The sequence below is a fragment of the Phyllostomus hastatus genome, unplaced genomic scaffold (assembly GCF_019186645.2).
Source record: "Phyllostomus hastatus isolate PE091 unplaced genomic scaffold, TTU_PhHast_1.1 phas_contig_152, whole genome shotgun sequence".
Taxonomy (NCBI): domain Eukaryota; kingdom Metazoa; phylum Chordata; class Mammalia; order Chiroptera; family Phyllostomidae; genus Phyllostomus; species Phyllostomus hastatus.
The window spans coordinates 12,585,826-12,599,386 of NW_025333622.1; the positions used below are offsets into that span (position 1 = coordinate 12,585,826).

The following is a 13,561-nucleotide window of genomic DNA, read 5'->3' on the forward strand; positions in this document are numbered from 1 at the left end:
TAATAGGAAGGAAGATTTTGGTTCAGTATTAGGGTGGATATACTTTCTAACAGTTACAGCTGATCACAAATAGATTGCTCTGTCCTGTAAAAGCTATAGGCACTTGACACTGGAATGAATTGAGATGTTAAATAGCTATCTTTTAGAGATGAAATAGGAGAAGGGGTTTATTTTAATCCCCCTTTTTTCACATTTTCTTCTTTTTGTCTTTTTTATTGTTCTATTACAGTTGTCCCAGTTTTCCCCTATTTCTCTCCCCTGCCCAGCCTACCCTCAGCTCTCACAGTCAATCTCCATCCTGTTGTCCATGTCCATGGGTCATTCATTCATGTTCCTTGGCTAGTTCCTTCCATTTCTTTTCCCTCTTACCTGCTCCTCTCTCCCTTCTGGTCACTGTCAGTCTGTTCTTTGCTTCCATACCTCTGTTTCTATTTTGCTTGTCTGTTTCTTTTGTTCATTAGGTTCCTCTTATAGGTGAGATCATATGATATTTGTCTTGTGCTGACTGACTTATTTCACTTAGCATAATACTCACCAGTTCCTTCAATGCTGTCGTGAAAGGTGGGAGTTTCTTCTTTCTTTCTGCTGCATAGAATTCCATTGTGTAAATGTACCAGTTTTCTGATCCACTCATTTACTGATGGGCACTTAGGCTGTTTCCAACACTTGGCTACTATAAATTTTGTGGCTGTGAACATTGGGGTACATAGGTTCTTTTGAATTGGTGTTTTAGGATTCTTAGGGTATAATCCCAGCAGTGGAATTGCAGGATCAAAAGGCAGTTCCACTTTTAGTTTTCTGAGGAAATTCCATACTGTTTTCCACAGTGGCTGCACCAGTCTGCATTCCTACCAGCAGTGCACTAGGGTTCCCTTTTCTCTACATCCTTGCTAGCACTTGTTTGTTGATTTGCTCATGATGGCCATTCTGACTGGTGGGGGTGTGGGGTGGTATCTCACTGTGGTTCCAATTTGCATGTCTCTAATGGCTACTGATGTTGAACATCCTTTCATATGCTTATGGGCCCTTTATATATCCTCCTTGGAGAAGTGTCTGTTCAGGTGCTTTGCCCATTTTTAAATTGGATTGTTTGTCTTTTGGTGTTGAGTCATATGAGTTCTTTATATATTTTGGAAAGCAAACCCTTGTCTGAGGGATCATTAACAAATATGTTTTCCCATACGGTTGGTTCTTTTTTCATTTTTATGTTTTCTTTAGCTGTGCAGAAGTTTTTAATTTGATGTAGACTCATTTGTTTAATCTTTTCTTTATTTTCCTTGCCCTAGGAGATATATTGGTGAAAATATAGCTGTGTGGGACATCTGAAATTTTACTGCTTATGTTTTCCTCTAGGACTTTTATGGTGTCACGACTTATATTTAAATCTTCTGTCCATCTTGATTTTATTTTTGTGTATGGTGTAAGTTGGTGGTCTAGTTTCGTTTTTCTTGCACTTACCATTCCAGTTCTCCCAACACCATTTGTTGAAGAGACTATTTTTACTCCATTTTATGCTCCTGTCCCCTTTGTCAAATATTAATTGACAATAGAGACATGGATTTATTTCTGGGTTCTCTATTCTGTTCCATTGATGTATGTGCCTGTTCTTATGTCAGTACCAGACTCTTTTGATTACAGCAGCTTTGTAATATAGTTTGATATCAGGTATTGTGATCCCTCCTACTTTGTTCTTCTTTCTCAAGATTGCTATGGTTATTTGGGGCCACTTTTGTTCCATATAAATTTTGTAAATATTTGTTCTAAATCTGTAATATGTGTCATTGGTATTTTAATAGGGATTACTTTGAATTTCTAGAATGCTTCGGGTATTGACATTTTAATGATGTTAGTTCTTTCAATTCATGGACACAGTATGTGCTTTCATTTATTTGTGTCTAACTTCTGTCTACAGTGTTGTGCAGTTTTCTGAGTACAGGTTTTTACTTCCTTGGTTAAGTACTTTATTCCTAGGTACTTTAATTTTCTTGCTGTTGTAGTAAATAGATTTTTTTCCTAGTTTCTATTTTTTATATTTCATGGTTGGTGTATGAAAATGCCTTCAATTTTTGAATATTGACTTTGTATCCTGCTGTTTCGCCATATTCACTTATTAGGTTGAATAGTGTTTTGGTAGAGCCACTAGTTTCTATGTACACTATTATGTCATCTGCAAACAATGACAGTTTTACTTCCTCCTTTCAATTTTGTATGTCTTTTAATTCTTTTTCTTGTCTGATTGCTGTGGCTAGAACTTCCAATACTATGTTTAATAGAAATGGTGAAAGAGGACACCCTTGTTCCTGACCTTAGGGGGAAAGCTTTTAGTTTTTGCCCTGAGTCTTGTTCCTGACCTTAGGGGGAAAGCTTTTAGTTTTTGCCCATTGAGTATGATGTTGGCTGCAGGTTTCTCATATATGGCCTTTATTATGTTGTGGTATGCTCCCTCTATGACCACTTTGCTGAATGTTTTTATCATAAATGGGAACAGTACTTTGCCAAATACTTTTTCTGCATCTATTGATATGATCATGTGATTTTTGTCTTATTTTGTTGTGTGATGTATTACATTTATTATTTTCAAATATTGTACCATCCTTGCATCCTAGGGATGAATGCCACTTGGTCATGGTGTATGATCTTTTTAATGTATTGCTGGATCCAATTTGCCAATATTTGTTGAGGACTTAGCATCTAAGATCATTAGAGACATTGGCCTGTAACTTTCTTTCTTTGTTGTGTCTTTACCTGTTTTAGGAATTAGAATAATACTGGCCTCATGAAAAGAGTTTGGGAGTCTTCCCCCTTCTTGAAATTTTTGGAATAGTTTGAGAAGGACAAGAGTTAGCTCTTCCCTAGATGTTTGGTAAAATTTGCCTGTGAAGCCATCTGGTCCAGGGCTTTTGTGTGCCAGGAATTTTTTGAGTACTGCTTCAATTCTACTAGTTCATATCAGTCTATTCAGGCTTTCTGTTTCTTCTTGATTCTGTTTTAGAAGATTATATTTTTGTAGAAATTTGTCCATTTCACCCAGGTTGTCAAATTTCTTGGTATATAGTTGTTCATAGTAAATTCTTACTGTCCTCTGTATTTTTGTGGTATTGGTTATAATTTCTCTTTCATTTCTGATTTCACTTATTTGGGTTCTCTGTCTCTTTTTCTTAACAAGCCTGGCTAAAGGCTTATTGATTTTGTTTATCTTTTCAAGAAACCAACTCCTGGATGTATTGATCCTTTGAGTTGTTCTTTTAGTCTCTATGTCATTTAATTCTGCTCTGATCTTGATTATTTCCTTCCTTTTACTCACGCTGGACTTTGTTTGTTGTTGTTCTCTAGTTCTTGTAGATGTAGGGTTAGGTTGTTTGTTTGATCTGTTTTGTGTTAATTTTCATTTGTTTCTAGAAAGTTTTTGATTTCTTCTTTGATCTCATTATTGATCTATTCATTGTTTAATAGCATGTCATCCAGTCTCCATAAATTTGAATGTTTTTGAGTTTTTTCCTTGAAGTTGGTTTCTAGTTTCAAGCCATTGTAATCTGAAAAAATGCATGATGATTTCAATTTTCTTGAATTTGTAGAGGCTAGTTTTGTTTCTTACCATGTGGTCTATCTGTGAAAATGTTCCATGTGAATTTGAAAAAAATGTATATTTTGCTTCTTTGGGGTGAAAGGTTCTGTATATATCAATTAAGTCCATTGGATGTAGTGTCTTATGCAATGCCACTACATCCTTGTTGATTCTTTGCTAGGAAGATCTACCCATTGTTAACTTTGGGGTATTAAAAATCCCTACTATGAGTGTGTTCCTGTCAATATCTTTCCTGAAGTCCTCTAGGATTTTTCTTATATATTTGGGTGCTTTTATGTTGGGTGCATATATGTTTACAATGGTTATATCTTCTTGATGGATTATTCCCTTAAACATTTTGTAGTATCCTTTTTTGTCTCTTTCTATGACCTTTGTTTTGAAATCTATTTAGTCTGATATAAGTATTGCTACACCAGCTTTTTCTTTTTCATGTCCATTTGCTTGGAATATTCTTTTTCATCGCTTAACTTTACATCTGTGTAGATCTTTTGTTCCGAAGTGGCTCTCTTGTAGACAGTATATATATGCAGGTCATGTTTTCTTATCCATTCAGCTACCATATGTCTTTTGATTGAAGCATTGAATCCATTTACATTTAAGGGTATTAATGATAGGTACATATTCATTGTTATTTTTTCCCTTTGTGCCTGTACCCCCCACCCTTCATTTTCTTAAAGCAGTCCTTTAGCATTTCTGCCATGCTGGTTTGGTGGAGATATATTCTTTCAGTCTTCTTTTGTCTTTCAAACTTCTTATTTGGCCTTCTATCTTGATTGAGAGCCTTGCTGGGTAGAGTAGTCTTGGTTGCAGACCCCTGCTTTTCATTATTTGGAATATTTCTTGCCATTCCCTTCTGGTTTGTAGTATTTCTGTTGGGTAATCTGCTGATAGCCTTATTGGAACTCCCTTGTGTGTTACTTTTTCCCTTGCTGCCTTTAAGATTCTTTCTTTGTCTTTAAATTTTGCCATGTTAATTATGATGTATCTTGGAGTGGGCCTCTTTGGGTTCATCTTGTTTGGGACCCTGTGGCTCCCCTGACTTGCATGACTTCTTTCTCTCATCAAGTTAAGGAAATTTCATGTCATCACTTTTTCAAACAGGTCTTCTTTTCTATCCCTTTTTCCTTTTCTTTTTCTGGTATCCCTCTGACATGGATATTATTACATTTCATGTTGTCCTGCAGCTCCCTTAAACCCTCTTTTTTCTTTTTAAGTCTTTTTGGTTTTGTTGTTCTGTCTGGGAATTTCTTTCTACCATGTCTTCCAGGCTACTGATTTGATACTCTGCTTCATCTAGCCTGATTTTAATTTCTTCTGCTGTGTTCTTCATTTTAGATATTGTGCTTTTCATTTCCTCCTGGCTCTTGCTGATAGTTTCTATGTCCTTTTTCATGCTGGTGTAGTTCACAGTAAGTCCTTGTAGCTTCCCTAGAGTTCTTTGTAGTTCTCACTGAGCTCATTGAGCATCGTCATAACCATTAATTTGAACTCAGTGTCTGATAGTTTGCTTGCCTCAATTTTGTTTAGCAGTCTGCTGGGGATTCCTCCTTTCCTTTTGATCGGGTGTTGTTTCTTCATATCTCCATTTTAGATTACTCTTCTTGTTTGTCTCTGTGTATTAGATTGATCTGCTTTGATTCCCTGTCTTCATGGTATGACCTTCTGTGGTAGGATACCTGTGGGGTTTAGTGGTGCAGTCTCCTTGACCTCCTGAGCCTTATGCTCTTGGGATGCTCTTTATGCCATTTATGTGGGCTCTCTGGTTGTAATTGGGGTTTGGTTGTTCTTTGAGTTGTTCTTTTGTGGGTACTTCCCTCTGGCTGGCTAAGAGTCACTTCAACCACCATGTCTTGTATGCTGTTGTACAGGTGCTGCCAGGACAAGACCAAACAGCCCAGGTAACAAACCCACATCTGCAAAAATAACCCCCATCCACAATCACACTATCAACAGCAAATGAACTCATATTAATAATGGTGTAAAGAGATAAAGACTCTTATGAGAAAGGAAAAATGAACATCAGATGGCTACCTGAAAGAAAAATGATTCTGAAAAGTTAGAGAGGTAAGCAATAATTAGAGTAGGGAATAGAGACAAAGCAAAGAAAGAAAGTAAAATTTACATCATAAATAAAAAACAGAGGGAAGAAGACAAAATGGAGTAAGACACAGGAAGTGCATAGTATTGGTTTAAACAGAAATCAAAAAGAAACCTATAAATTTGGAGAGAATAAAAAGGAGCCAGATTAGATAAAAAGATCTACCACTGCACTATCAACAACAAATGAGCAAGGATTAATATAGATGGATGGGAATAAGAAGGAATAAAGAAAGATGTCTAGAGGAAAGAGAAGTGATTGTGAGGGCATAGAGGGAGAAGAAATACTAAGGGTGAGGAGTGAAACCAGGCTAAGACAAGGAACAAATTTTGAAACAAAAATAGAGAAAGGGCAGGAGGAAAGCAAAATGGAGTAGGAGAGGGGAGCAGTAAAATTTGAGATATGAAATACAAATATAGTGAAGATCTACAAATAAAATTGAAGAAATGCACTAACAACCACCATATCCACAACCAACGAGCAAAGACTAATAAAGGTAGACAGAGAATAAGGGTATTTTAAAAACAGGAAAAAGAATGTGAGATGACTAATGACAGGAAAAATGGTTTGAGAGGCTGTAGGGGGAGAAATAATAAGAGTGTGGAGTGGAAAGAAGTAGCAAGAGAGAAAACAAAATTTAATATGAAAATAAGAGGAAAGGAGGTAAAATGGTGTAAGAGGAGGGAGGAGCAAAATATGAGATTTGAAATGAACTATATTATAAAAATGAGTGAACTAATAGGCACAAACTTTCAGAACAAGAAGTGAATGTTAAATAGATATGCAGGAGAGAAAATAACATAAATCATGAAGAATGTGGTCGATTTCATCTCAGTAGAATCTAGTGTTTAGCACTGTCTTCTCTTTCTGGATGCTCTCCTGGTAATGTGAGATGGTGTCCTAGTCTGGCCCTAGGTAGCCTGTTTGATACTACCAGGGATCCACAGTCTGTGGCTGTCTCCTTCAATTGTTAATCTAGTCAGTCTGTAACCAGCAGGCAGGTTTAAGCACCACAGGATGGGGCAGTGTAATTCCTGTGGGCAGGGCTATTGCTTCCCCTCAGGCTGATGCTACTTGGAAGGGAGTGGTCTGCCTGAGAAAGATGGTTCCTGCCATGTGGGAGATAACTCAGCACCAGGATACTGGTGGCTATTCTCTCAGTCCTCTCCCCAAAGCCACCATCCCCAGACTCTCCTCAAGCATCTCTAGTCCACTCTGCCCTCCCTTTGCTGGAACCTAGGGTAAGTGACTGCAAATGAAATTTTGTGCATTGACCCTTTAAGAGGCTCTCTGTGACTACAGCCATTTGTCTTTGGCAGAGAGAAACCCTAGTGCTTTTGACAGCTGGATGTTATCTGGGTACTTTTTGGGCTTTGGGCTACAGTGATCCCTCACCTATTGCGGGGGTTACATTTCAGAGACCCCCACGATAGGTGAAAATCCTCGAAGTAGTGGCATTATATTTATTTTATTATTTATATGTATTTTAAGGCTTTATAAACCCTTCCCACACTCCTATAAACCTTTCTCACTCTCTTATTAACCTTTCCCACAGTCTTATAAACACTTCATATGCTCTTAAACACTTTGTATACTCTTAAACCTATGTAATTTTAGCAACATATAAAATTCTATATGGGTGCTCACCAGTGAAGTATACTACAACTTGAATGGTGAAGATCATGAATTATGTAGCTGTGCAGTACTGATGGCAACGAAGGTGATAACAATGAGATGAATGTACTACATGGTCAAGAAGAGCATTATAGCTCTTTTGAAGGCACCATTTCATCAAGCACTACATCAAATGGTGTAGTATCTTTGCTCTGGACCATAACTTCTATTTCCGCTAAAAGTGTAGGTGTAACTGATCTCTTCGTCAGAGTGATGAACATAGTTATGGGGAGTTGCTGGCACTACTTTTTATCTGCAGAGGCAACTTCTCCATGCAGAGAAACGCTCTTGAGTCCAAAGCATCTCTAAAATTTGTCAAACTAGCCCTTGCTCGCACTGAAAGGGGTTGCTTTGGTGGGAGAAGCACTCCAAGGCCCTGCTTCTGCGTCGTTGTCCTTGTCTTCATCCTCGTCACCATCGTGAACACCTATGGTTTCTGCAAAACTATCATAAAGTTTCTTGGCCTTCGTCCGGATGGTGTTGGTATCCAGTGGGCTATTCTTCTTCCTGCAGTCATTTATCCACAGGGCCAACGCAGACTCCATCCTCACAATGGCCTTATTGCAAGAAGTGACCACCCTCTTTGCAGTCTTGTTAAAAGCCATTGTTGCTGTAGACCTAATATTCTTCTCATCTTTCTTTATGGAGCGAACAGTAGATTCATTGATCCTGTAATGGCGGCCTACAGCCATGTAGCTTTTGCCTCCTTTTAACATATCGAGAAGTTCCACCTTTTCTTTGATAGTAAGCATATTCCTCTGGCACTTGGGTTCACTGCCAGAAGTCTTATAAGGCACAGAACATTTGGGTGGCATTGTAGGGCTTGAAATAAATTCAAACTTTTACAAAAATTCACAAAAACACACCACAGAGCAACACTACGCACAGCGATCAGATGTCGATGTAAAGTGGACAAGGAGAGATGCTGAACATATGGGCACAGTGTGGGAGAGTAAACAGACCCATGCTACAGTCACTGAGCCAATCAGTGCCCAGGATACAGAACACAGTGCTGTGGTTGGTCGCCTTCCATTCCATCAGCCAATAGTGTGCCGTGTATAAACTCACATTGGCAAACTTGCACACGCAGTAGTGGCTATTGCATTTCCATTGTGTATAGTACGGTATTCATCTGCTGATGAAATACATACTGTATTTTTTTCAATTTAATATTTTTAATATGTTTGAATTAACATTTTTATATTTTAAATTTTTAGGCATAAATATTATATAAATACCTACATACCTCAAAATCCTGTGATATAGTGAAAACTCTGCGACACAGAATTATATATATCCCACGATACAGTGAAGCCACAATAAGTGAACCACGATATAGTGAGGGATGACTGTATAGCCTGGGGAGTCCAACTTGGGGTTTAGACCCCAGACTTCCCAAGGGGAACCCCTGGCCACTGAACTATCCCTCCAGCACTATAGCTGCTGCCCATGGGAGCCCAGCCAGCCCTCTTGAATCTCCTCTGCACTCCCTACCAGTGTTGTGGTGAAGTGCTTTCTTCTGTCTGTGTGTGGTTGTAAGGCTCCTCTCCAGCTAGTGTTCAGTTGGTTATTCTGGATGATTTCTTTTCAATTTAGTTGTAATTCCAGATTGGTCTTGGGAGGAGGTTAGTGTAACTTCCACTTACTCCTCTACTATCTTAGATCTCCTTTATCTATTTTTTAACATACAAAGACTTATATATACAGGTAAAATGTTTACCCCATCCCCATCCTGTTTTCTTTCTTCCCTCTTGAGCTTGGTGTGCTGCCTTCTTGTCGGTGTTTTTATATTTTTTACTACCTACAAGTGTGTACTTATACAATATGCAGTATTATTTTGATTTATATGTCTCTTCTTACAACATTGTTTTTACATTCAGTATCATTTTTCATAAGTTATCTATTTTAATACATGTAAGTCTAGTTCACTACTTTTAACTTTCATGTATAAATATGTAATTATTCATTTTTCTATGAAAGAGTTTTAGGCTGTTTTCAATTTGTTTTTATACTATTATAGTCAGTCCTACCTTATTACAAGGGATTTGTCCATTGGGAAGATGTTGAATGATGGCTTAATGTCCTTCCAGCCCTAAGATTCAAAATTCAATTAAATGCAACCAAAATTTTTTAGCCTTTGGGAATACATCAATTAAGGCATGGTCCTTGTTCAAGGAATTGACTGTTTAAAGACTCTGTGAACTTTGTATTATTTAATTGTTTGTAATATCATTGTTAGGCATCTGTAAAACTTGACTGGCTTAGGCAACCACCTTTACTGTAATGGGGCATTGTCTGGCATATCTGTAGTTTTGGGTATAATTTTCAAACCTTAAGTCTCAGTGTTAGCTAATGATTTTTGATGAGATGATTTATGTGTTCAAGAGCATTTGAGATTCTTCTTTAGAGCTGCTTTGTCCACTTATTATTTATGTTAAAGAAATGTTTTCTGGATCATGCTTTTTATTGAACTTTGCTCCTTGAAAAATTAATATCTGCCACTTATATTTCTGTGTGTGTATTGTCTATGTTTATTATGTTTTTAGGAAAAAGGCTCAGCTCAAGAAAAAAAGTGGTGTGCCTCAGATTAATGAACAAATGCTATTTCACGGTACCAGCAGTGAATTTGTGGAAGCAATTTGCATTCATAACTTTGATTGGAGAATAAATGGTATACATGGCGCTCTCTTTGGTAAAGGTAATTATCAGAATTCCAGGTCCAATTTGAGTCCTGGGAGCAAATCTCTTTTTGGAGACAATTGATTATTTTGTAATTCAGGGGTTTGATAGTCATTCATTAAGTTAAAAGTTACTATATTAAGTTCCCATCACACCCTTAGATTTTCTGAGCCACAGAGAAGCCACTTCCTGCATGTACAAGATAGAAGACCTTTTAACTGGATTCAGTCACACCCCACTCCCAGTCATTCATATGGGGCATCATGTCCATGTTAGCTAATTTTTGCATGACATTTAATTTTCATGTATTAAGTCCTTTCCGTGGATAAAACTAAAACTGTTCTATGTCAGATATAGAGAGAACTATAAAATAAATCAATTATACTGTACACGGGTCTAGTACTGGTATTTTTTGTTTGTTTTGTTTTTTAGAAAAAGATAGGTAAGAATATTAATAAGCAATAAGGAATAATGGGGGAAATCCTCACCTTTTTTCTAATGTTGTGAAAGTCCAAGTTCTCCACTTTATGCCCACTACTCAAGCAAATTAAGGAGAGAGATAAGGGGAAAAGGTAAGGGGTGGAAATTTATTTTGCTGGCTCTTACTTTGTACCTTACCTTCATCAAGAGGACTGATTACCACTTAGGATCAGAATGTGCTATAGTTTTAAAAAATAAATTAATTTTTAAATAACTACTGAAAAGGCCATTCCATTTATTTAACTGTGAGAGGATCAGAAAAGTGTTACATAAATCCTGTCAGTATTGTGTAATATGAGACTTTGAAATTCTTTCAAAAACTTTTAAAAACAAATATTCCTATAATGATGGCAATCTTGTAGGCCTGACTCCTCAGAAGAGTCAGAGGCTTTACTCAGTTTTCATACTTAGGCAATCAACCAATGATATTGTTCTTTTGGGATGGTCAGATGTAAAGAACAGTACACTCTCCTGGACATAGAGTTCTATTGTCCAGGAGATTTCGGAAATATTATTGAATTGTTACTCCTTATCATAAAATATGTTTTGTGGGATGGGTTAAAATCATCTCTGTAGACAATAGTTTTCATTGCTGTACAGTGTAGCAGGGTGGGGAAAGTGATGGAAGGAAACAGAAATGGAAAGGAGTCCAAACAATTAAAACTCAGGTCCACCCTGGCTGGTGAGGTTCAGTGGATTGAGCGCTGGCCTGCAAACTGAAAGGTCACTGGTTCGATTCCCAGTCAGAGCACATGCCTAGAGTGCAGGCCAGGTCCCCAGTCGTAGGGGATGAGGGTGTGGGAGAGGCAACCAATTGATGTTTCTCTTGCACATCAATGTTTCTCTCCCTCTGTTTCTCCCTCCTTTCCCCTCTCTCTAAATATGAATAAAAATTAAAAAAAAAAACTCAGGTGCTCCCACACTTAAATAGTTTGTATGTGTCTTACATATTGGATTTCTTTATAATATTTCTTTTGAAAATAGAAGTCTGGCAGCTACATTTTTGTGTGGGTGGGATGGTTTTGGTGTTGGGGACTGGTCTATACAAACATATCTGTCCCCATGGAAGCCTGAATCACAGCTGTCCTTACAGAGGAATTCCTATTCTTTTCTTAAACATCTGCATAGAGGAAATTCCACATCTGTTTTAGTTATATAATTCCATGTGTCTATTCCCCTAACAATTAGAATGTTTTTGTTTCTGTTTCATGTGTTCTTCAGAGTAATCTTGGCTTTTTTTTTTTTTTGGTTCTTTTTGTTTAAGGAACCTATTTTGCTAGAGATGCTGCTTACTCCAGTCGCTTCTGCAAAGATGACATAAAACATGGAAACACATTCCAAATTCATGGTGTAAGCTTGCAACAGCGGCATCTATTTAGAACATATAAATCTATGTTTCTTGCTCGAGTGCTAATTGGAGACTATATAAATGGAGACTCCAAATACATGCGACCTCCCTCCAAAGACGGTAGCTATGTGAATTTATATGACAGCTGTGTGGATGACACCTGGAATCCAAAGATCTTTGTGGTGTTTGATGCCAACCAGATCTATCCTGAGTACTTAATAGACTTCCATTGATTTGACTTCCAAATCTCAGTGGTCAAAGAAGTTTATTCTTTTTTGCAGGAAGATTTGCTCTCCTGTCATCTAGCCACTAAATGTTAATTATCTGACACTTTTGAAACCCATATGAAAAAAAAAAAGTGGCCTCCATATAAAGACATACTGACTTTAAGGTTGGTTTTTTTGTTGTTTTGTTTTTGTTCGTTATTCAGTCTTGTGTGTTAAAAATCGACACCATTGCCATTTTAACACCTTGCAGTGAAAGATAACACTCAAAATTGAATCAGCTGAGTCTCAATTAATATGATCATTTAGAGTTTTTAAAGTTTGTGTGTTATCAGAATGAATGTTTTTAGTTCAGATAGATTTATTCATATATATGTTCAGAAAATACATGTATAGACATAAACTTGTTCCTTCGGAGGAACTGATCCATTGTAAATTGAATTATGATATCACTGTCCACTGAACAACATGTTGCTTTGTTGGTCTTCTGAAGGGGGGATCTGAAATGTTGAAGCAGTCTGAATACCTTAAGAGAAGTCAGAAATACAAAAAGTATTTACAGTGCTACTATACAAGCTGGAAGGAAAAGTCAAGGTAGCGTGTCCTGCTTTTGAGTGCTGGGGACAGCAGGCTGCAGTCCCAGACTTGCTCCTGTCACTCTCTTGTCACCTGCCTCTGAACTGACAGATGCTGCAGCTGTGATTATGCATCCACTGAGGCTCTGGAATTCTTGTACCAAGACTTGTGCCCAAGGTGTTTATAGCAGCTTTGAAGTGAAACTTTTATTTATTATTTAAAACATTTACTTCCCCTTTGTTTTGGAGTACCTACAGTGATTATTTCTAAGATATTTTTATCTGCTTTCCCATGACCACAGGCACACAGCTGTTCAATAAGGGTTTATAAAATTCTCATTTCCCCATTTTGAATCATTGTGAAAAGCATGGGATTCGTGGAACAAATCTGGTGTATTCCTTTGAGTAGCGATTGAAAATCTGCTAAATCTCTTGAAAAGTTAGACAAAATTCACAATCATGTTTAATGAAAGTTTGTTTACCTGTTCCATCTGTTTTGCTATCCTATTCTAAGGAGGAGTGAATAATGTTGCAATAGCTTCCTGCCCCTAAAGGTATTTTAGCAGACAATGGGCAACATCTGGGCAGAAATGTTATATAGCAGTTCAGGTGTCAGATGGGAGATTGGCTATACAATTGTTAAGAGTTTTTCCAACCTTGAGTCTACCAGGAAAAAAGAAAAGAACACTTGTATCAAGTCTTTCTCAGAAAAGATTTTTCTAATTCAGTCTAATACTGAATTCTCTCTTCATTATCATCACCCAGTTTGGCTGAGAGGTAGTGAACATAATTTAACTTCTCAAGACAAACCCAATAAATGTCCCTGTCTGTGTTCAGTTCAGTCATTTGAATTGGGAAGGCATCTCAGGAATAATAAAAATAGAGAGTATGGAACAA

At 37.3% G+C, this 13,561-nt stretch overlaps 1 protein-coding gene across 5 annotated transcripts in view; it reads left to right on the forward strand.

Annotated features, from left to right (window-relative positions):
* The window catches only part of PARP11 (poly(ADP-ribose) polymerase family member 11), a 67,932-nt gene extending 55,677 nt beyond the window's left edge, over positions 1–12,255 (forward strand). For 3 of the 5 annotated variants that reach the window (XM_045830665.1, XM_045830664.1, XM_045830666.1), the window contains 2 exons: positions 9,905–10,056; positions 11,782–12,255. In XM_045830665.1, coding sequence (XP_045686621.1) covers positions 9,905–10,056; positions 11,782–12,098 — 469 coding nt within the window. In that variant the 3' untranslated portion in view covers positions 12,099–12,255. Of the gene's footprint in view, positions 1–9,904; positions 10,057–10,198; positions 10,551–11,781 lie in introns of those variants that run through there. The other 2 variants (XM_045830668.1, XM_045830667.1) reach the window with 2 other exon arrangements.
* Positions 12,256–13,561: the final 1,306 nt, after the last annotated feature.